At 58.9% G+C, this 16,167-nt stretch overlaps 1 protein-coding gene across 3 annotated transcripts in view; it reads right to left on the bottom strand.

The window, feature by feature from the left end:
• The window catches only part of TNS1 (tensin 1), a gene marked incomplete at both ends in the record, with an annotated part of 61,649 nt that overhangs the window by 25,960 nt on the left and 19,522 nt on the right, over positions 1–16,167 (bottom strand). For all 3 annotated transcript variants that reach the window (XM_080347016.1, XM_080347015.1, XM_080347014.1), the window contains 14 exons: positions 5,097–5,258; positions 5,785–5,850; positions 6,246–6,375; positions 6,504–6,579; positions 7,768–7,828; positions 8,465–8,577; positions 8,684–8,767; positions 8,889–8,953; positions 9,221–9,343; positions 9,860–9,910; positions 10,286–10,457; positions 10,787–10,836; positions 13,604–13,645; positions 15,777–15,815. In XM_080347016.1, coding sequence (XP_080203142.1) covers positions 5,097–5,258; positions 5,785–5,850; positions 6,246–6,375; positions 6,504–6,579; positions 7,768–7,828; positions 8,465–8,577; positions 8,684–8,767; positions 8,889–8,953; positions 9,221–9,343; positions 9,860–9,910; positions 10,286–10,457; positions 10,787–10,836; positions 13,604–13,645; positions 15,777–15,815 — 1,234 coding nt within the window. The remainder of the gene's footprint in view (positions 1–5,096; positions 5,259–5,784; positions 5,851–6,245; positions 6,376–6,503; positions 6,580–7,767; positions 7,829–8,464; positions 8,578–8,683; positions 8,768–8,888; positions 8,954–9,220; positions 9,344–9,859; positions 9,911–10,285; positions 10,458–10,786; positions 10,837–13,603; positions 13,646–15,776; positions 15,816–16,167) is intronic.

The raw sequence follows: 16,167 nt of genomic DNA, 5'->3' as shown, positions 1-16,167 counted from the left end.
CTCCGCCCCGACCACACAGGGACAAGTGGGAGGGGAAGGCAGCTGGGGGCTGCCCCAGCCCCAGCCTGGGTTAACCCCAGCGATGTGCTGGGAGGGCGGGGAGCTGTGGAAGGAGGACGGCTGGACAGACAGTTTCTAGCTATGAATATTAACTACTTCCTCTACAGGCAGCGCTGCACCACATTAACTGTTTCCTAGGCACAACGGACAGACAGCTGGACAGCCTACGCACCCCACACTAGGGCTGAGCATCACCCTGCTGGATCGCCCCCCAGTTTGAGACAACCAGCGCTGCCCTGCTCCTGTGTGCATCTATGTCACACCTGTTCCTAAAAAAAGCAGTGACCCATTCGGGTGAGGATGTCCCTTCAGGCCACATGCAACACTGTAACCCAGCCGGGACTGCAAACCAAAATGTCTTGCTGGAGACCTGAATTCCTCCATCTTAAATAAATACGTAGCCAAAGAGGAGTGGAAACCCACCATAGCCAAGCCAGCAACCATGCTCTCTGCCAAACCGGACCTGTTTTCACAACCTCCTTCTCTGCCACGCCAGCCCTGCAGCACAATGTGGACACACCAGAACTGGTTTTGGGATGGCACGTGCTGCCTTGTCCCATGGCAGGAGGCACAGCATGGACTTTGTCTATTCCAAAGACCCCCATGACTGTACTGCTCTATCCAAAGCAAAATCCACACTGCGATAGTGCTGACAATTCACCAGTCCAGGTGATGGTGAACCTACCTCATGTCTGCGTCCCTGAATACATGCTCAAGGTTCGATTCCTTGATTGATACAACGTACTCAGGAGAACATGAGGCTCCCCCCACTTTAATCCCCCAAATCGTGCATTTCCCACAACCCCGTGGATGATGAGAGGGGGATGAGAGCAGCGTTTCCACTGGCCCCCTGACTCACAGCCCCATTTGCTCTCAAACAGCAGCACATGCCAAGTCAGCATCCTCCCAAAACCTCCAAGGTCTGCTAGCTTCTCTGCCCGGTTGTGCAGCTGCAGGCAGCCCACAGGAGGGCAAGTCGAGGGCTCCTTCCTCCAGACAGACTGCCCAGGGACAGCCCCGGCCCCATGCACAGGCGCTCTGGCAGGCTTTGACTTCAAGAACTGTTTAAAGGAGGAAGAGAAAGGGCTGAGCTTCCATCAGCCCGTCCCTCCCTCCCTGCATCCCAGCCCTGCCTGCTTCTCAATCCCAGCGGGACCAAACCCCATCACCCCCCCACATCACAACCCCAAATACCAGGTCAGAGGACAGACCCTGGCCTGGAAGCAGCCACGCTCCAGCTGAAATGTCTAGCCAAGCCCATGGATGCTCCAGCATTTCTCCCATGGGGAATAACCAAAAGCAAGGGGGAGACACTGCCTGTGGATCCCCATCCAGCCCAGCCAGGTCCCCGCTGCCCCCCAAAATGCCCATCCCGCCGAGCACTTACCTTGCAGCAGCCGGAGCAGAGAGCAGCGGAGAGGGGCGGGATGGGGAGGGGGAAGTGGATTCCTTCAGCTTTAGTCAGCTGGCGAAGGCGAACAGAGAGCCAGCGGCTCCCCTCCCCGCCAAGCCCAGCCAGGGGACGGATCCAGCCACGGGGGGAGTGCAGCAGCCTGCCGGCAGCTCCAGTGATGGCTTTAACAGCTCCAGCCTGGCCCATTTGGCTCTCTGCCTCTGCACAGCCTGGCTCACCCGCCCCTGTGTGCCCTGGCTGGGCAGTCTCAGCCCCAAATACGTGGGGCAGGATCCAGCCCTGCTAGGGGAGACATTCCACAGGAGACACCCACTCTCCTGGAGGACCCTAAATACTGCGGGACAAACAGGGGACAAATGGCTGACAGCGACCCTACACCCATGGAAAGGTGCAGAACTGGCATCCAGCTCAACCTGGGGCTCTGGGACCCCCCAACCTTTGTCACGTGGGGGTTCAGGCTCTGCCATGACCTCCATCCCCGGTGGAGTGGGATGCTTATCCCGCTCCCCACCCTGGCCAGCCCTGCCCTGCACACAGGGCTGAGCTGCAGGGGAGCCCTGCGCCAGAACCATGACTCAGGTGGGAATTTAGCAAGTCTCCCACAGATGTTGGATTTGGCCAGGCCCTGGCCCCCTTCCATTCCCAGCACAAAGCAGGGGCGGGCAGAACTGGCCTGTGGTGGGGACGGAGATGGTACAGAGGTGGGCGGCAGGGAGGGGGACCGGACGCTGGGTGCGGCAGGACCAGATGAGGAGGGTCCGAGGGACAGCCAGTACAAGGAGCTGCTGTGTCAGCCTTTTTGCATTATCTCACACCATGCCAGTATGGCACAGCCAAGTGTCCCTCCACCACAGTCACATATACAAACCATGGGGACAACCCCTCCACCCACCCGCTCCATGCCCAGCCGCAGCATCCTGTTCTCTATCAGTGTCAATTTTCTCAGCAAAATCAAACCAGGCCATTGATGTTCCCCATACAGCTTTGCACACATGCCTCAGTGAAACCCCCAAATTTTCTCTGCGGTGATCCTCCAACCAGCTGCAAACCCAGCAGTGCTGCATCCATCCACAGGTCTCCTGCCTGCCTAGAGCCAGCCTGACCCCTGAGGAGAGGCACCACAGTGCTGGCAAAGCATACTTCATTCACACAGGACAGGGGATATTTGAACCTCCAAACACTCAAAGGAAGAAGTGCCCCATCACCACCCACCAGCCTCCACTCTCAGCCAACTGATGGCTATGGAGACCACAGCAGGAACCCGCCACACAGCCGGCACCAACCACAAAGCCCCTTTGAGGAGGAGGAAGGACAGCAGGCAAAGCCATGAGCCACTTGAGGACAACACTCACCTCCCCTGTGCCACATGGGGATGGATGATGGGCAGTGGGACAGGTCCACAGGGATATCCCAGCACACCCCACTCTTGCTAAGGACCATGGGGCAGCCTGAGCCTGGCAGGCAGCAGGGATCCTGCCTGGGTAAGGCAGGAGGATGAGCTCATCAACAGGGCCAGCCTGTGCTCTAGGGGTGGTTCGTGGAGCAGCCCCTGCTTGCCGCACCCAGCTGGGTTCCTTCCTGGCCAGAGGGCAAGATGTGCGGGTTCAGATCCCCTGCCCATGCCCCCTGCCCTGGTTGAGCTTGGTCAGCCACCGACCCTGCTGCGACTCAGTTTCCCATTCCCTGCACCCCTGCAGATAAGCACAGCAGAGCTAAGGGTGGCACCATGCGCAGCAGATCTCCTGGTGGATCCCCAGCCATCTACCTGCCCCTCTGGCTTCAGGGTCCCACAGGGTCACCCCCACCCTGTCAGGTACCCCCCCACCCCCCTGCCCAGATGGGTTCCCCACACTGAGCCAAAGCCACCAGAGAAAGAACATCCACCCCACTGAGAGTGGCTGTGACTGGCAGAGACGCGGTGCCGGAGGACCCACCGGTTGCCAGGCAATCCAAATCCCGTTTGCCCAGGCTGTGGTGCCGGTCTGCGGGGAGCCTTTGCCGAGCGGCAGGGACAGGCAGTGGCAGGGACAAGGAGCAGCGGCTGATCCCACCCCAGCCCAGGTCCCTGTGCCAGCCTCACCCCCCCCACACACCCCCCCCCGCCACCGCTCGTTCGCGCCTGGTGGTGCCAAAAATGTGGCGTGCAATTCCCCGACCAAATAAGGCGAGAACAACCATAAACAGGGATCCCCCTCTCCCCGTTCCAGCCTGGGACATGCTGGAGAAGAGGGAAAGTGCACACTGAGCAGGAGGAAGACGTGAGACCCCCAAGCCCAGGCTGGCTCTCCTCACCACTGTTCAAGGTGCCCCATGGAGTGGGCAGGGGTAGACCCCCTTTAGATAAGCTGTCTCATAGCTGCCTGCACTGGCACGGGTCACAGGGCAGACCCCTGCCTCTGGTTTCTCCTCCCAGCAGTCCCAGATCATGCCCAAACCAATTGCAAAAGTGCCCTAATTCCCCATAGCCACCCTCCTTGCAAGCGAGACAGCCCAGCTGGTGCATGGAGGGACATCAACAGCCCTGACACCTGAGATATCCAGGAGGGGACTTAGAGGAGCCCTGGGATTCCCCTGCAGCCCTTGGAGGGGCTGGGAGTGCTGTGGCTCTGCCCCAAGGGCCAGAGGGGAACACATGTGCACCGAGGCACTGGGGTCTCTGCAGACAGGAGGGGCTGCCAGCTCCGGGCAGGGGCAGAGCAATGGACTGAGCTCACGGTGGGGACAGGCGTTCCCTCCCCTCGGGGCCAGACCCACAGCCCCCACCTCCCTGCTGCATAGCTGAGCCCACATGTCACGAGTTGCCTGTTTACCACCCCATGCCAAGGCAGGTGTCCGTGCCAGCTCTGCGCAGCTGCCCCAGGTCCGGCCCCATGTCCTCACTGTGGGCAGGGATCCCTTTGCCTGCGCCAGGCACACAGAGTCCCCACTCTGCCTACAGCTCCCACTCAGAGTAGCCAGTGACCTTCAGGGACATCAGGGACCACAGCTGTCCCCACTCCAGGGACACTTGTCTGGACCAGGCCAGGAAAGTTTAGGCATTTGTTCGGCCACAGGTGGCTTGGCTGCCAGGATGGGGTTCCACCACCCTTGGACAAACAAGTCCTGCCTGTTCCTGACAAGCAGGCAAGGGCAGCTGATTCACTGCATCCAAATTGATGCTCAAGGGGCTTTTCCCATCTCCAAGCCATGGTGCAGACCCTCCAGGGCAAGTAAGGTGTCCACCTTTCCCAAGGGAAACTGAGGCACAGCAACATCCTGCCACACTTGCACCATGAGAAAAGAGCTAGGAGACCTAATGTTCCCCCCATTAAGACCCACTTGTAACAGACTTGGGGTTTGGGTTTCCCAAGGCTATAAGGTGTGTACCATGGCAGGATCCTGCTCTGTACAAACAATGAGCAAATTGCTTTGAGAGCAAAAGTGCCAAAAAAAGAGCCTGAGCTCCCTGGCACCATGGCAGGAGGGAAAGTCCACAAAATCCTCCTCTCCTATCCCATGGCCATGCTCCTCCTGGCAGCGGTCACCTGTCCCCAGCTCTGCTGCCTGCCAGCATCCCCTTCCCTGGAGTTGGGGGGACTCCCATGGGGACACTTTAGCCACCGACCACCCTGTGAGCCCTAACCTTTCTCCAGGTGCTTGCTGGGCAGGGGCGGCTCAGCCCAGGCGCCCTCTGCACTGTCCTCACGCTGAATGTTGAAGTTCTCATAGGAATCCCAGCGGATGAGCGGGTCAGATGTGTTGTAGTCCACAGAGACGCTGGGCCCATTCTCCAGGTGCTCCATGCCTGGGAAGAGGCAAGGATGGTCAGTCAGGGTGACAATGGAGCCAGCATGGGTGGGATGGAGGGAGAAGATGTAAGAAGGTGCAGGCAAGGAAAAGAGGGAGGGAGCTGTAGGGCAAAGCAGGAGAGTCATGTAGGAATGGGGGCACTAAGAGGGATGGATGGGCATCAGGGAGTACACGAAAACTCACAAACGAGGTGTATAGAGCTAGCTGGGGCATTTGGGATTGCCTAGGGACACGCAGACAGACTGAAAGCAAGCATGCCTAAGATGGGACTTTTTGAGGTAGGGTGCGTTCCACTCCCAAGCACTCCCTCCTTAATGGATCAGCAAGTGCTGCAGAAAATAGCCTCCCAGGGAAGAGAGTAGGGGCAATCGGGCATTACCATCAATGCCAGGACTCCTCATCCCACCCTGGTGACAAAGGGACAGTCCCTGGTCAGGCAGGGAGAGGTCGCAATGGAGGCAGCAGGTGACAGAGCTCAGGAGCAGGAAAGGTGTCAGAACCCAGCTCCAAACCAGCTGTACCTTGGATCTTCTCAGGGCCGTAGGAGAACACGAACTCCACCTTCCCATACTCAGGGAACCGGTCATCTGGAAAGGAGAGAGCAGAGCAAAGGGATCATCTCCATGCATCCATCCATCCATCCATCCATCCCTCCAATGGCACCCAGAGGGCCAAACCAAACATTCCTGCAGGCCAGCTCAAGGCCAGGAGCTGGTAGGACGTATCCTGGCATGGGGCAGCACATCTCAGCCCGCAGAACAACCCCAAGGAAGCTCCAGCACATTGGTATTGATCTTGACAACGAAGGGGATGATACTGCCAGGGTCCCTGAGCAGCCCCACACCCTGTGGATGGAGCAGGGGTGCCCTGCTTCGTCGGGGGTCGATTTGGGATGGGTGCCCATCTGTCACCACGATGGGAGCAGTGTCAGAGGGGAGTGAGGAGGAGGGAGCTTGGAGCAGGGAGGTGCCAGGAAAGTTACCTCTGAAGGCCTCATCCAGGTCCTCCTTGCCAAAGACAACATCAAGGTCATGCACAGCACATGTGTGGAACTGCACGCGGAAAATCACGTCACGTGTCGGGCTGCGAAACTTCTTGTGGTAACACTTCAGCTGTGGATGGGAGCAGCAACCAGCCGTCAGGATGAGCTCCCAGGGCTGGACGAGGGGTCCCAAGGCATGAGGACCACCTGTCCCCCAGCTGCTCCCCCCATGTGGGGGGCTGGGCCAACGCTCCTTACCAAGATATCGCCCTTGAGGAGCAAGCCAGGCTCAATGGTGATGCAGATGCCCGTCTGGCTGTCTCCTTGCACGTTGCTGCAGAGAGGGATAACAGGAGGATGTGAGCTGCAGTGTAGAGTGCTCCCAGAACCACCTCCACCAGCCCCTTCCACACAAACCCAGTCAGGAAAGGTACAAAACACAGAGCTGACTCTCCATGTGACAGAAGAGAGTCCCATCTGCTACCCCAAAGGGCACCCATTTCCAGAGGGAGGCAGACAGGAGAGGGAAACAGCACAGCTAGCTCAATGAGGGTTTTAAAAATCCTCCATGGGGAGGGTTTGATGGAGGTCTGAGTGCTGGGTCTGGGCTATCAGGCTGTCCACCCTGCTCCCGTGGGTTGAGCAGAGCATGGGATGTAGAGGGAGATCTCTTGGGAAAGGCTCTCCTCCCTGCTTCAGTTTCCCTGCCAGAAGTCCTCCACAGAGTGCTGGGGGAGCTGCCTCCAGGTGGTGGCATTGGCACTGGGGGACAAGGGAAGAATGGAGTTCGATTTCACAGGCAAGATAAACCTGGAATTTATTACTGGCATCCCATAAACAGTCTATTAAAAGCTGAGAGGCAAGGCTGGGAGGGCAGTAAATCTCAGCTAACGGGGACGCCCAGCTGTGGGGAAGGGAGATCTCGGTTTGGCGGTGAGCTGGGAATACACTCAAGGCCAGGGGCTCTGGTCCCTCCAGGGGGGCAGGAGCCAGGGGTGCCAGCCCAGCATCAGGGCAGCTGTAGAAAATGGTTCCTGCTTTGCCTTTGCCAGTGCCTGCTCTGGGAGCAGCACTGGAAAACGACGTCAGGGTAAATCGTGGGGACATTAAAATGGAGGGAAACTCTTTACCGGGGAGAGGAAGAGGGCTTTTAGGACAATTCTGGGCAGGAGAAGCAGCTCTTTGGGCAGGGAGATGAGAAATGCCTCTATCCCCCAGGGAGAGTGAGGTGTCCCCATCCCTGCCCACACTCCCTCCAGGGACACCCAGCCCCAGGCTCCCTCTGCTGCTATGCAGTGTCACTACAGCCATCCCAGCAGAAGGGCCCAGTATGGCCCAGTATAGCCAGTTACCACCTCCAAGCAAAGGGAAGACCCTTTTTTTCACTTCCCTGGACCACAAACAGACTAAGAACAGGGCATTGAGACTGGCTGGGACTTGGCCTTAACCTTCTCCATCTCCCCTAACTTGCCAAACCCCGTGCACTGGGAGGAGGGAAGCCCCATGGCAAGGAGATAGTTACTAGATTCCCGAGGTGTAGACGGGCTGCATGGCCTGGTAGATTTTCAGGAAGGGCCGACAACCTGGAAGACATCAAGGCGGGGAGAGAAGGCAGTGCTGCTGTTAGCCGGCAGGGCGGAGGGGCCAGGGCAGGGATTAGTCACGGGGGAGAAATCCAAACAGGGAGGGAGCCAAGGCAAACAGCCACTCCCCGCCCCAGCCAGCCCGCACTGGCCATGGGCAACATCTGGGATGGGCAGAAAGGGATGCTTGGGATGGAGTGGGAAAGGGGGAGAGCCCCTGTAGTCCAGTTTGGGTCCTGTAGGACCTGGGGCAAGTGCTGGGATGAGGATGGAGGTGGGATGATGGTCTCTGAGAAAGGGACCGCTTCTGGGTACCAGCAATGGACATGGCACTGCACTCCAAACCCCAACCTCCATCTGGTGCCACCCTCCAAAAAGCCATCAGAAAAGGCTTGTCACCCAGCAGCTCAGGTTAGTGCCCAGCGTGGGGCCGGGGAAGGCACCCCATGAAGGTGTCTCTGTGGGAAAAGGCAGCACCCCCGTAACAGTAGTGAACGGTCCCCAACAGGGAAAGGGAAATTCAAATTGCCAAGGAACCTGTGGAAAATATCTCCCATGGAAAGCAAGCCCAGCCAGGCAGCGTGGGGCCATGGTATGTCTGTGGAGGCCAGGCTGGAGGAGATGTGGGGCACCTACCGCCTTTCGACTCGAAGTTGGGGATACCATGCATGATGACGTGGTGGAGGAAGAGAGGTTTGTTGTTCATCTTGATGCTGCCAGAAAGGAGCCCACTGAAGTAATGGATGTACCTGGAGGGCAGACAGGCAGCTCAGAGGCAGCAAAGCACTCCCCTTACCCCCAGCTGCCCTGGCCATAAGGGCAAAACCCAGCCTGCAAACGCACACCAGGACCCACCTCCTCTGGGATGGCTGTCCCACTGGCACCACCTTGTCCTCATAGAAGCGCTTCATGGCAAACCTGTCCAGAGCCTGGTCAGCGCTGCAGGGACAAAAGGGTAGATGAGGCTGAAGGAGAGCATCAGCACCAGCACCCCAGTACCGCTGGACTGGAGGTTAGCAGTGCGCCCCAGGGCCACCCCAGGACCCCGCATCCCTCTCACCTGGCTGAGATGTTGCTGTAGTGCATGTAGGCAGCCACCACCACCCCCAGCCGGCCGCGGTTTCCCTGCGGGCACACAGCACAAGGGGTGTCAACAGGGGCCGTGGTGCCTGCGGCATGGCCACCACGCACACGGGCATGCACACAGTGCTCCCTGTACACATGCACTGACATACACACCCCAACCCTTGTACACACGCACCAATCTACACATACATGATGACACCTACCCACAGCCCAAGCCACCCTGTGTCCCTTGGCCTTTGAGGCTGCTCAGCCCTGTCCTTGCAACCCCCTGTCCCGCCCAGGCCCCAGGGACAAGGTCCAGCCAACCTTGTTGTGAAGCACCACCACGTTGTGCGGTGTTGCATTGAGCCACGTGTCCATGGCTTTGCAAATGCTGCAGATCTTCTCCAGCGCTGGGGTGTGCATGTCAGGCCACCCAAAATCCAGCACCTGGGTGGGAGGTGGGGGACAAACAGGGGTCACATCCACACTGGGCTCCGCCCCTCCACAGTTCCCAGCCTACCAGTGTGTAAAGCCCAGGACACATACCCGAGGGCACCCCCGCATTGCCCTGATGTACCTCTCTCAGCCTCTCCCCCAACCCTGCACCCCACTGCCCAGAGCCCTGCCCTGGGGAACCCATCGGGGTCCCAGATCTCAGCCCTCCCCCCACGTCACTCAGCTCAGCTGCCCAGGGCTCCCCCACAGTCACAGGGATGCGGATGATGCCTTAGGGTGGCCTCCAAAAGACCACAACAGCCAGATTTGGGATGGGGGCAGATGGGGTTAGGCAAACTCATTGGGAAGTCCCAGTGCTTTCCTCCAGGTTTTGCCCATCCTTCACCAGTTGGGTGGGAAAGAAAGGGTGGCTGTTCCTCCCCCAAACAGCTTGCACCAGGGAGCTGGTCCCACCGACAGCCCTGTCCGGAGCCCCAAGCCCCACTGCTCCCCACAGCTGTGACCCACCTTGGGGTGAAGTTTGTTGATATCGTGTCTCCGCTCAGAGAGGTTGAAAAGCTTCAGGGAAGAGGAAAGACAGAGTGAAGGCACACCTTTCTCCCTCGCTGCCAAACCCTCACCTCTTCCGCTCCTCAAAGCCTCCCCAAATCTCCCCATGAGAGGCTTCCCTGGATATATTAACCCCAGTAATGCCTTGCCACAGGGCAATGTAATGGCTAAAAATTCCCACGGGGTCCAAAAGGTGCTGGAAAGCTTCAAGACAGGAAAAGATCCACCCATGTTGGTACAAAGACTTTTCTCACCAGAGTCGAACCCAGTGAGAGGTGAGGATGGAGCTGTGCAGCAGCCCCAGCCCATGCAGCACCCCATTCCCAAGGCCTGAGCACCCCAGCCCCTTCCTCAGTCCGGCAGGGACCCAGCCACGTCACTCACCACATAGTTGTCCCCATGCTTGGACTTCAGCATGTGGGCCACCTCGCGGAGGTTGCTGCAGAAGCTCTGCTCCTCGGCCGTGCTGGGGTAGGAGACCGCGATGATCCGCTCCGTGATGTACACTAGGTCCAGCTCGCAGCTGCTCTCCATGGCCATGGTCAGGCTCATGCTCCTGGGTGAGGGAGGGGACCATCACCAGGACTTGGTGTGGGGAGGGGACACAGTGACCCTTCCCCACCCTGCGTGGCCCCTGGGGTGAGGCAAGACAGGCTGGGACACTTGGGGATGGCAGCAGGGCAGCCTACAGCCTTTGCTCTGCTCCCAGTCCTAACAGGGTGTCTTGGGGACCCCAGGTTGGGGATGGTAGGTCATAAACTATGTCTTTCCATGGGGACCATCCCTCAGCTGTAGTACAACTGGAGAAGCAAAGAATTGGCAGGGCTGGGGCAAGGTTCAGGTAAGGCAGAGATGGTCACCAGAAGGAGAAACTGAGGCATCTACCTGGATGTTTTGTGGCGTGACTGCCCACTCCTGGGGGATTTTGTGGCATCCTAAAGAATCAGAGAGAAAAAGCGAGTTACTGATCACAGTCACCACAGGGATATTGCTAGAGCCAGGTGTGATGGTGCTGCTGGAGCATCCCATCCCCGCCACACCACCCTGCATACTGTAACACCCCCAAAATATCGCTATCTCCACATATCACCCACTGAGCATCCTGGTGGCACCAAATGCCCCAATAGCACCATTGTCCCCCCACCATGGCCACAAGCAAAACCCATCTCTCACAAGCCCAGTGTGGCTGTGACCAGCCGCCACAGGCACTTGCAGGACCAGTACCACGGCACAGCATTCCAAAAGACCTTTGAGGAGGATGCTGTGGGTGGTCAGACAGTCTCAGGCAAGTCACGAGTCCCTCTGGTCTCAGGCTGGCCCTGGGCACACACCTGGCAGGACAGGGTGGCTTTGGCCATGCCCAGGGCAGGGGCAGGTTCGCTGCCCGAGTGGCGGTGAGGAGCCAGCCAGGCACAAGGGTTTGCTTTGGCCCCAGCTCCGCAGAGCCAAATGCTGGGAGGAAATGTTTGAGCTCTAGGAGCAGGAAACTTCTATTTATGCATGTTCTCTGGCCTCAAAAATTTCATCTGCAGCCGGTTTGCTCAGTGACTTCGTGACCTCAGCCGAAAAACAAAGCAGGGTTTCAAAAAAAAAAAACTGCTAAGGAAAAACACACTCACACCTCATTAGTTTTAGTATCTCTAGCTAACAAGCAGGAGTCATTTAAAGACTCATCTCATACAGGCAGCACATCCTGAGCTCTCAAAAGGATCCAGAAACAAGAGATGAACCCTACAGCCAGCTCCTGGGATATCCCTTTTGTCCATGGAGCTGTGGGACCTACTGCCACTCTCCTCGGGGCTGCGGCATCCCACAGCCAGCACAGCCAGAGGCAATGGGGCAAGGTGGGAGAAGTTTCCCCGGTACCCTTCGCCCACCATCTTCCCCCCAACATGGTTCCAGGGCTGGTCCTGCAGGCAGCCAGCATCACCTTCCATCAGCCTCATGTCACTCGTCCCAAGTCAGGCTGCCCAGCTGAGCAGAGTTGGGCTCAGCAGCCCGTGGGACCTGGAGACGATGATCTCCTCTCCCAGTCTAAGCCACTCCAGGAGGCGGCAGCTGTGTCCGAGCACCCAGGGGTGCATGGGCAGCAGTGACAATTCCCCCCCAAGGCTGTCCCCGAGGTGCCCCAACTCTCCTGCTCACCCCAAAAACCCCCCAGCGTTAAGGAGTTAAAGCATAACAAAAAGGGAAGTAAAACCTTCCATGGGCAGAGTCAGTGTGCATGGAGCAAGCTTGAACCTAAGCGTGGGCTTGTCCCTGCATCATCCCCGGGTGACCAGGACAGGATCCCCACCATGGGCTCTGCTCTGCCGCAAACCTTCACAGCAGGATACATCTGTGGTCGCCCACCCACACCTGTCAGCAAAGGGAGCCCCATGAGCCCCTGTCACCCCATCCAGCCACAGCAACGTCCCAAACCACAGCCCTGCCCAATGGAGGAGCTGACATGGGGCAACCAGGACTCACCCCCCTCTCCCAGCTGGGGACACTGAGGCACAGGCAGGCAAGCAAGGGATGCTAGAGCCCCTCTCCATACCTTGACAGCAGCAAGACCCTTGGTAATCCATTTCCATGGCATGGTGGCTCTACTCTGGCACCCTCCCTGCCCGGGGGGAGCGGGTGCCCACAGCTGGGGCACTCCAGTGTCCCCCACCCTGGCCACAGCCCTTTGGCTCTGCCCCGCTCCCCCCACTCCGCTCTAACCGCAGCTGCTGCTGTTTCTGTCGCCAGCCCCTGCATGAGGAAGAGTCAGCCTGCGATCAGCTGATAGGAGCAAACACTTGCGTTATTAAACACTCCTGCCCGCCACCAGGCTAGGAGACCCTGCAAAAATCCCTTCTGGAGCAGAGACCCAGCCAAGCCAGTATGTCCCAGTACAGCCCAGCACAAGGCAGGCTGGTCCCAACTACGTTGGGTTGAAGACCACCCCCCCCACCAGCCCCATCGAGCAACTGCCTCCCAGCCCCACATCGGCTCAGCATGTCCCCAGGCTCTGGGTAGCATCCAAAACCCACAGGTCCCTTCTGCCTGGAAAGGGTGAGCTGAGGCACGAAAAAGGATGCAGACATAGCAGCAAACTTCCCCAAAGGAAAGCAAAGCCAGCAAAGAGGACTCATGACTGTCCCAACGGACTTTTCCAGCCATGGGTGCTTTTTCTCCAGCTTGAAGAGGGATTAGAGACACACCCTGGACAACCAAAGGGACGAGGCAAAGCTGGCTCCCAGGTGAGGAAGACTTTCACCCTATTCCTCATGGGAATCACTCTGCCTCCGTCCCTCAGGTCCCAGCCCTGGCACACAGGGAGGCCGGTGAGCTGGTTGCGGGCAGGGGGAAGCCATCCACGTTGATTTTGGCAGGGTGTTTGTCTACACTGTCTTAGCAATTTCATGTCCACAGATTAAATAACATATCCCCAGCTCTAGGACAGGAAAGCCGGCTTTCTGGCAAAAGCCCCAGCCTCCCCTCCACTGGGCTCTGCCACCAACCCTGGGCACCTCACTTGGCCTTTGGCAGGACCAGCATCGCCTTGGCCAGCAGGGAGAGAGGGCAGGGCAGTTCCAGGGACGTTGGCAGACCACAGGGGCGTCCCAGGCTGAGGGATTTTGGCTGCAGAAAGTGCTTACAGGAATGGGAAAGGCATAAGCAACACCCTGGAAAGTCTCTAGGCAGAGACCAGCTTCCACAGGTGGTAGCACTTACCAGGGCATCTACCTGCTTCAAGATGCTCTCCCCTGGGGATGGCTGCAGGTAAGCAGGCAGAAGGAAGGAGAGGGTGAGAAAAAGGCAAATGAGAGAGAAGGAAAGAGAGACTGAGAGAAAAACATGCACACAAAGCAGGGGCCAGGGTCAAAAGTTACCCCTGGCTATTTCTGGCCCTTCCTAGGAAATGCACCACGGCCTCATTTCCTTCCCTGCCCGCCAGCGTGTCCGTTCTTCCTAAAGGTCAGGAATCCCTCGAAACCCAAGCACGGAGCTGGGGCGATGCTTGGTATGGAGGATGCTGCCATCCTGCCTTCCACAATGGACCGCTGTCGCGGATGGGGAGCACTCTGCCGAACCCTGCGCCCACTCCATGGTGGGCACCCAGTGCCCCAGACACCTCCAGGATCCCATCTGGATCCTCCATGGTCAGACTCCACAGCCAGGAGGTAAACAACAGGGTGAGCCCAGCACAGCCCCACACCCAGCTTGGCCACCGGCCACCAGCGGGCACAGCTCCTCGAGATAAACCTGGCCCTGTGGGGCTGGCAAAGGACTCCGGTGGGAGTCTGGGGGTCTGAGTTGCTCAGAAAAGGGGCAAGTTTGATGACACACTACTGGAGTCCATGGAGGGGTTTGAAATGGGGCTGGGAATAACCTTCCAGGAGTGGGGGAGAGTGTCCAGACCCCAAATACAGGGAGAAGGCAACAGAGCACTCAGCCTGGGGACAGCTGGTTGGTGCGCCTGGGGTGGCACAGCAAAGGGACTCAGCTGGGTGGCTCATGGGGGTCTTGGAACCAGGGACCCCAAGACCAGGCTGCTCCAGTACTGACAGCAGGACTGCGGCTGCTGTTTCCAGCCCATGGGATGAGTCAAACCCCTTTCGATTTCCTCCCTGAGCCACAGTAACGGTCCCAGCTCAAAGACAACATGTTTTTGCTGGTGATAAGTGCCCAAGAAGGTTGACAGGGGCTGGAAGTGCAGGCAGAGATTAAACCCAGGGCAGATAACCACCGCAAAGCCTGGGGTGTGCAGCACACTCTGCTCTCATCCCCTCGATCGGGCTCACGCGCTACTTCCATGAGCTTGCAGGGTTCCATCCCCTAAACCCACTTGACAGGTGAGACCCCTGCCCAGCTACGGGGTGCTCAGCCCAGGGCCCTGCGTGGGGCACCGCCACCCCAGCACTGCCAGACTGCTGAGCCTGGAGCTGAAACCCTGCCAGGGCCTCCTCTCCCCAGCGCCTGCCCCAGCAAGCCTTGGCACATGTCCGGAGCAAGAAGGAAGGGCGGCTGCGCCAGCCCCAGGCAATGCCAGCCTCCCTGCTGCCACGTGCCCGCTCTGCCCACCGCTGGGATGGGGATGGGGCAAGGGGGCTGCTCTACGAGCAAGATGATGCCTGGTGGGCACTGCCATGCCACACTTCCCAAAACTCTGCCTTGGGCATGGTCCTGCTCCCAATGCCAGCCCATGCCCTGCCATCCCCAGAGCCCGGCCATGGCCCCAGAGCACCGTGGCAAGGGAGCACAGCTGCCTGGCCAGCAAACCCCCAAACGTCCTCCCCCAGGACAGGGTGTCCGGAGATGGAGCACCCAGCTGTCTTCCTGGTGTCCAGAGAGGACAGGGTAGAAAAGGCTGTGCGTCGTCCCCACCCCAGCTGCTCATTAAAGGTCCCCAGGAAGGATAAAAGCAGGGGACAACAATAACAAGGGACAGGAATGTGCAGCCTTGGGTGCTCCGAGCCAAAGGCACATCTGGTAGAACCATCCCTGGGTTTGCAAGATGGCTTCAGCCAGGGAGGGGAGACATTCAGCACAAGGGGACCCCAGAGCCCAGTCTAGTCGCATCTGCCTGCCCCTCCCATGAACCATGCACACCCCTCTTCCCCAAAATCCCCATCTCCTGGAGTCCCGTGATAGCTGGGCTGCCTCAACTCATGCTGCTCAGACATCCAATACCCTGAAGCCAGCAATGCTGGGGGACAAAGCACCAAAATGGCGGGGGTGCTTTTATGCCCAGCACAGTACCCCTGTGGTTTTGGGGGTGGGGGACTCACACTCTGAAGACCTCAGGCAAAGAAAGCCCCACACCCAGTGCAGAACAGGGGGTCCCATCCCACCCAGCATCCCCAGAGCCCTGCCTGTCATTCATGGCTCACGGGGGAGGACTCACCAGCTCATAGTTGACAGCAGGGGAGCAGGGGGTCACAGCCTGCAAGGAAGCAGAAAGGGCCAGGATTAGACCCTGTGGACCTCAGTCCTGAGCATGAGGCATGGGAAGGGGCCAGGCTGCAGCATCCCCACACCCCAAGCAAACTCAGTGCCAGCTTAAGGAAGTGACAGGGGCACCCACGACCCACGGCCCTCCCACCCCGGGCAGGAGCACAGGCAGCAGCCCAAGGTCAGGGCTGGGCTCGGGTCCATGGCAGCAGTGCCATCTGTCCTCGGCCAGGGAGCCCCAGGCAGCCCCAGCCCGGGTGGGCACGGTGGGACGTGGCACAGCACAGGGCAGCTGCCTGATGCCAAGAGCACGTCCTGGAACAAACCCCAGCCTGGCCTCGTGA

This window comes from Nesoenas mayeri (assembly GCF_963082525.1).
Source record: "Nesoenas mayeri genome assembly, chromosome: 6".
In the NCBI taxonomy this organism is placed as follows: domain Eukaryota; kingdom Metazoa; phylum Chordata; class Aves; order Columbiformes; family Columbidae; genus Nesoenas; species Nesoenas mayeri.
The sequence above is the reverse complement of the archived record's forward strand: the minus strand, read 5'-3'. Positions and strand labels throughout refer to the sequence as shown.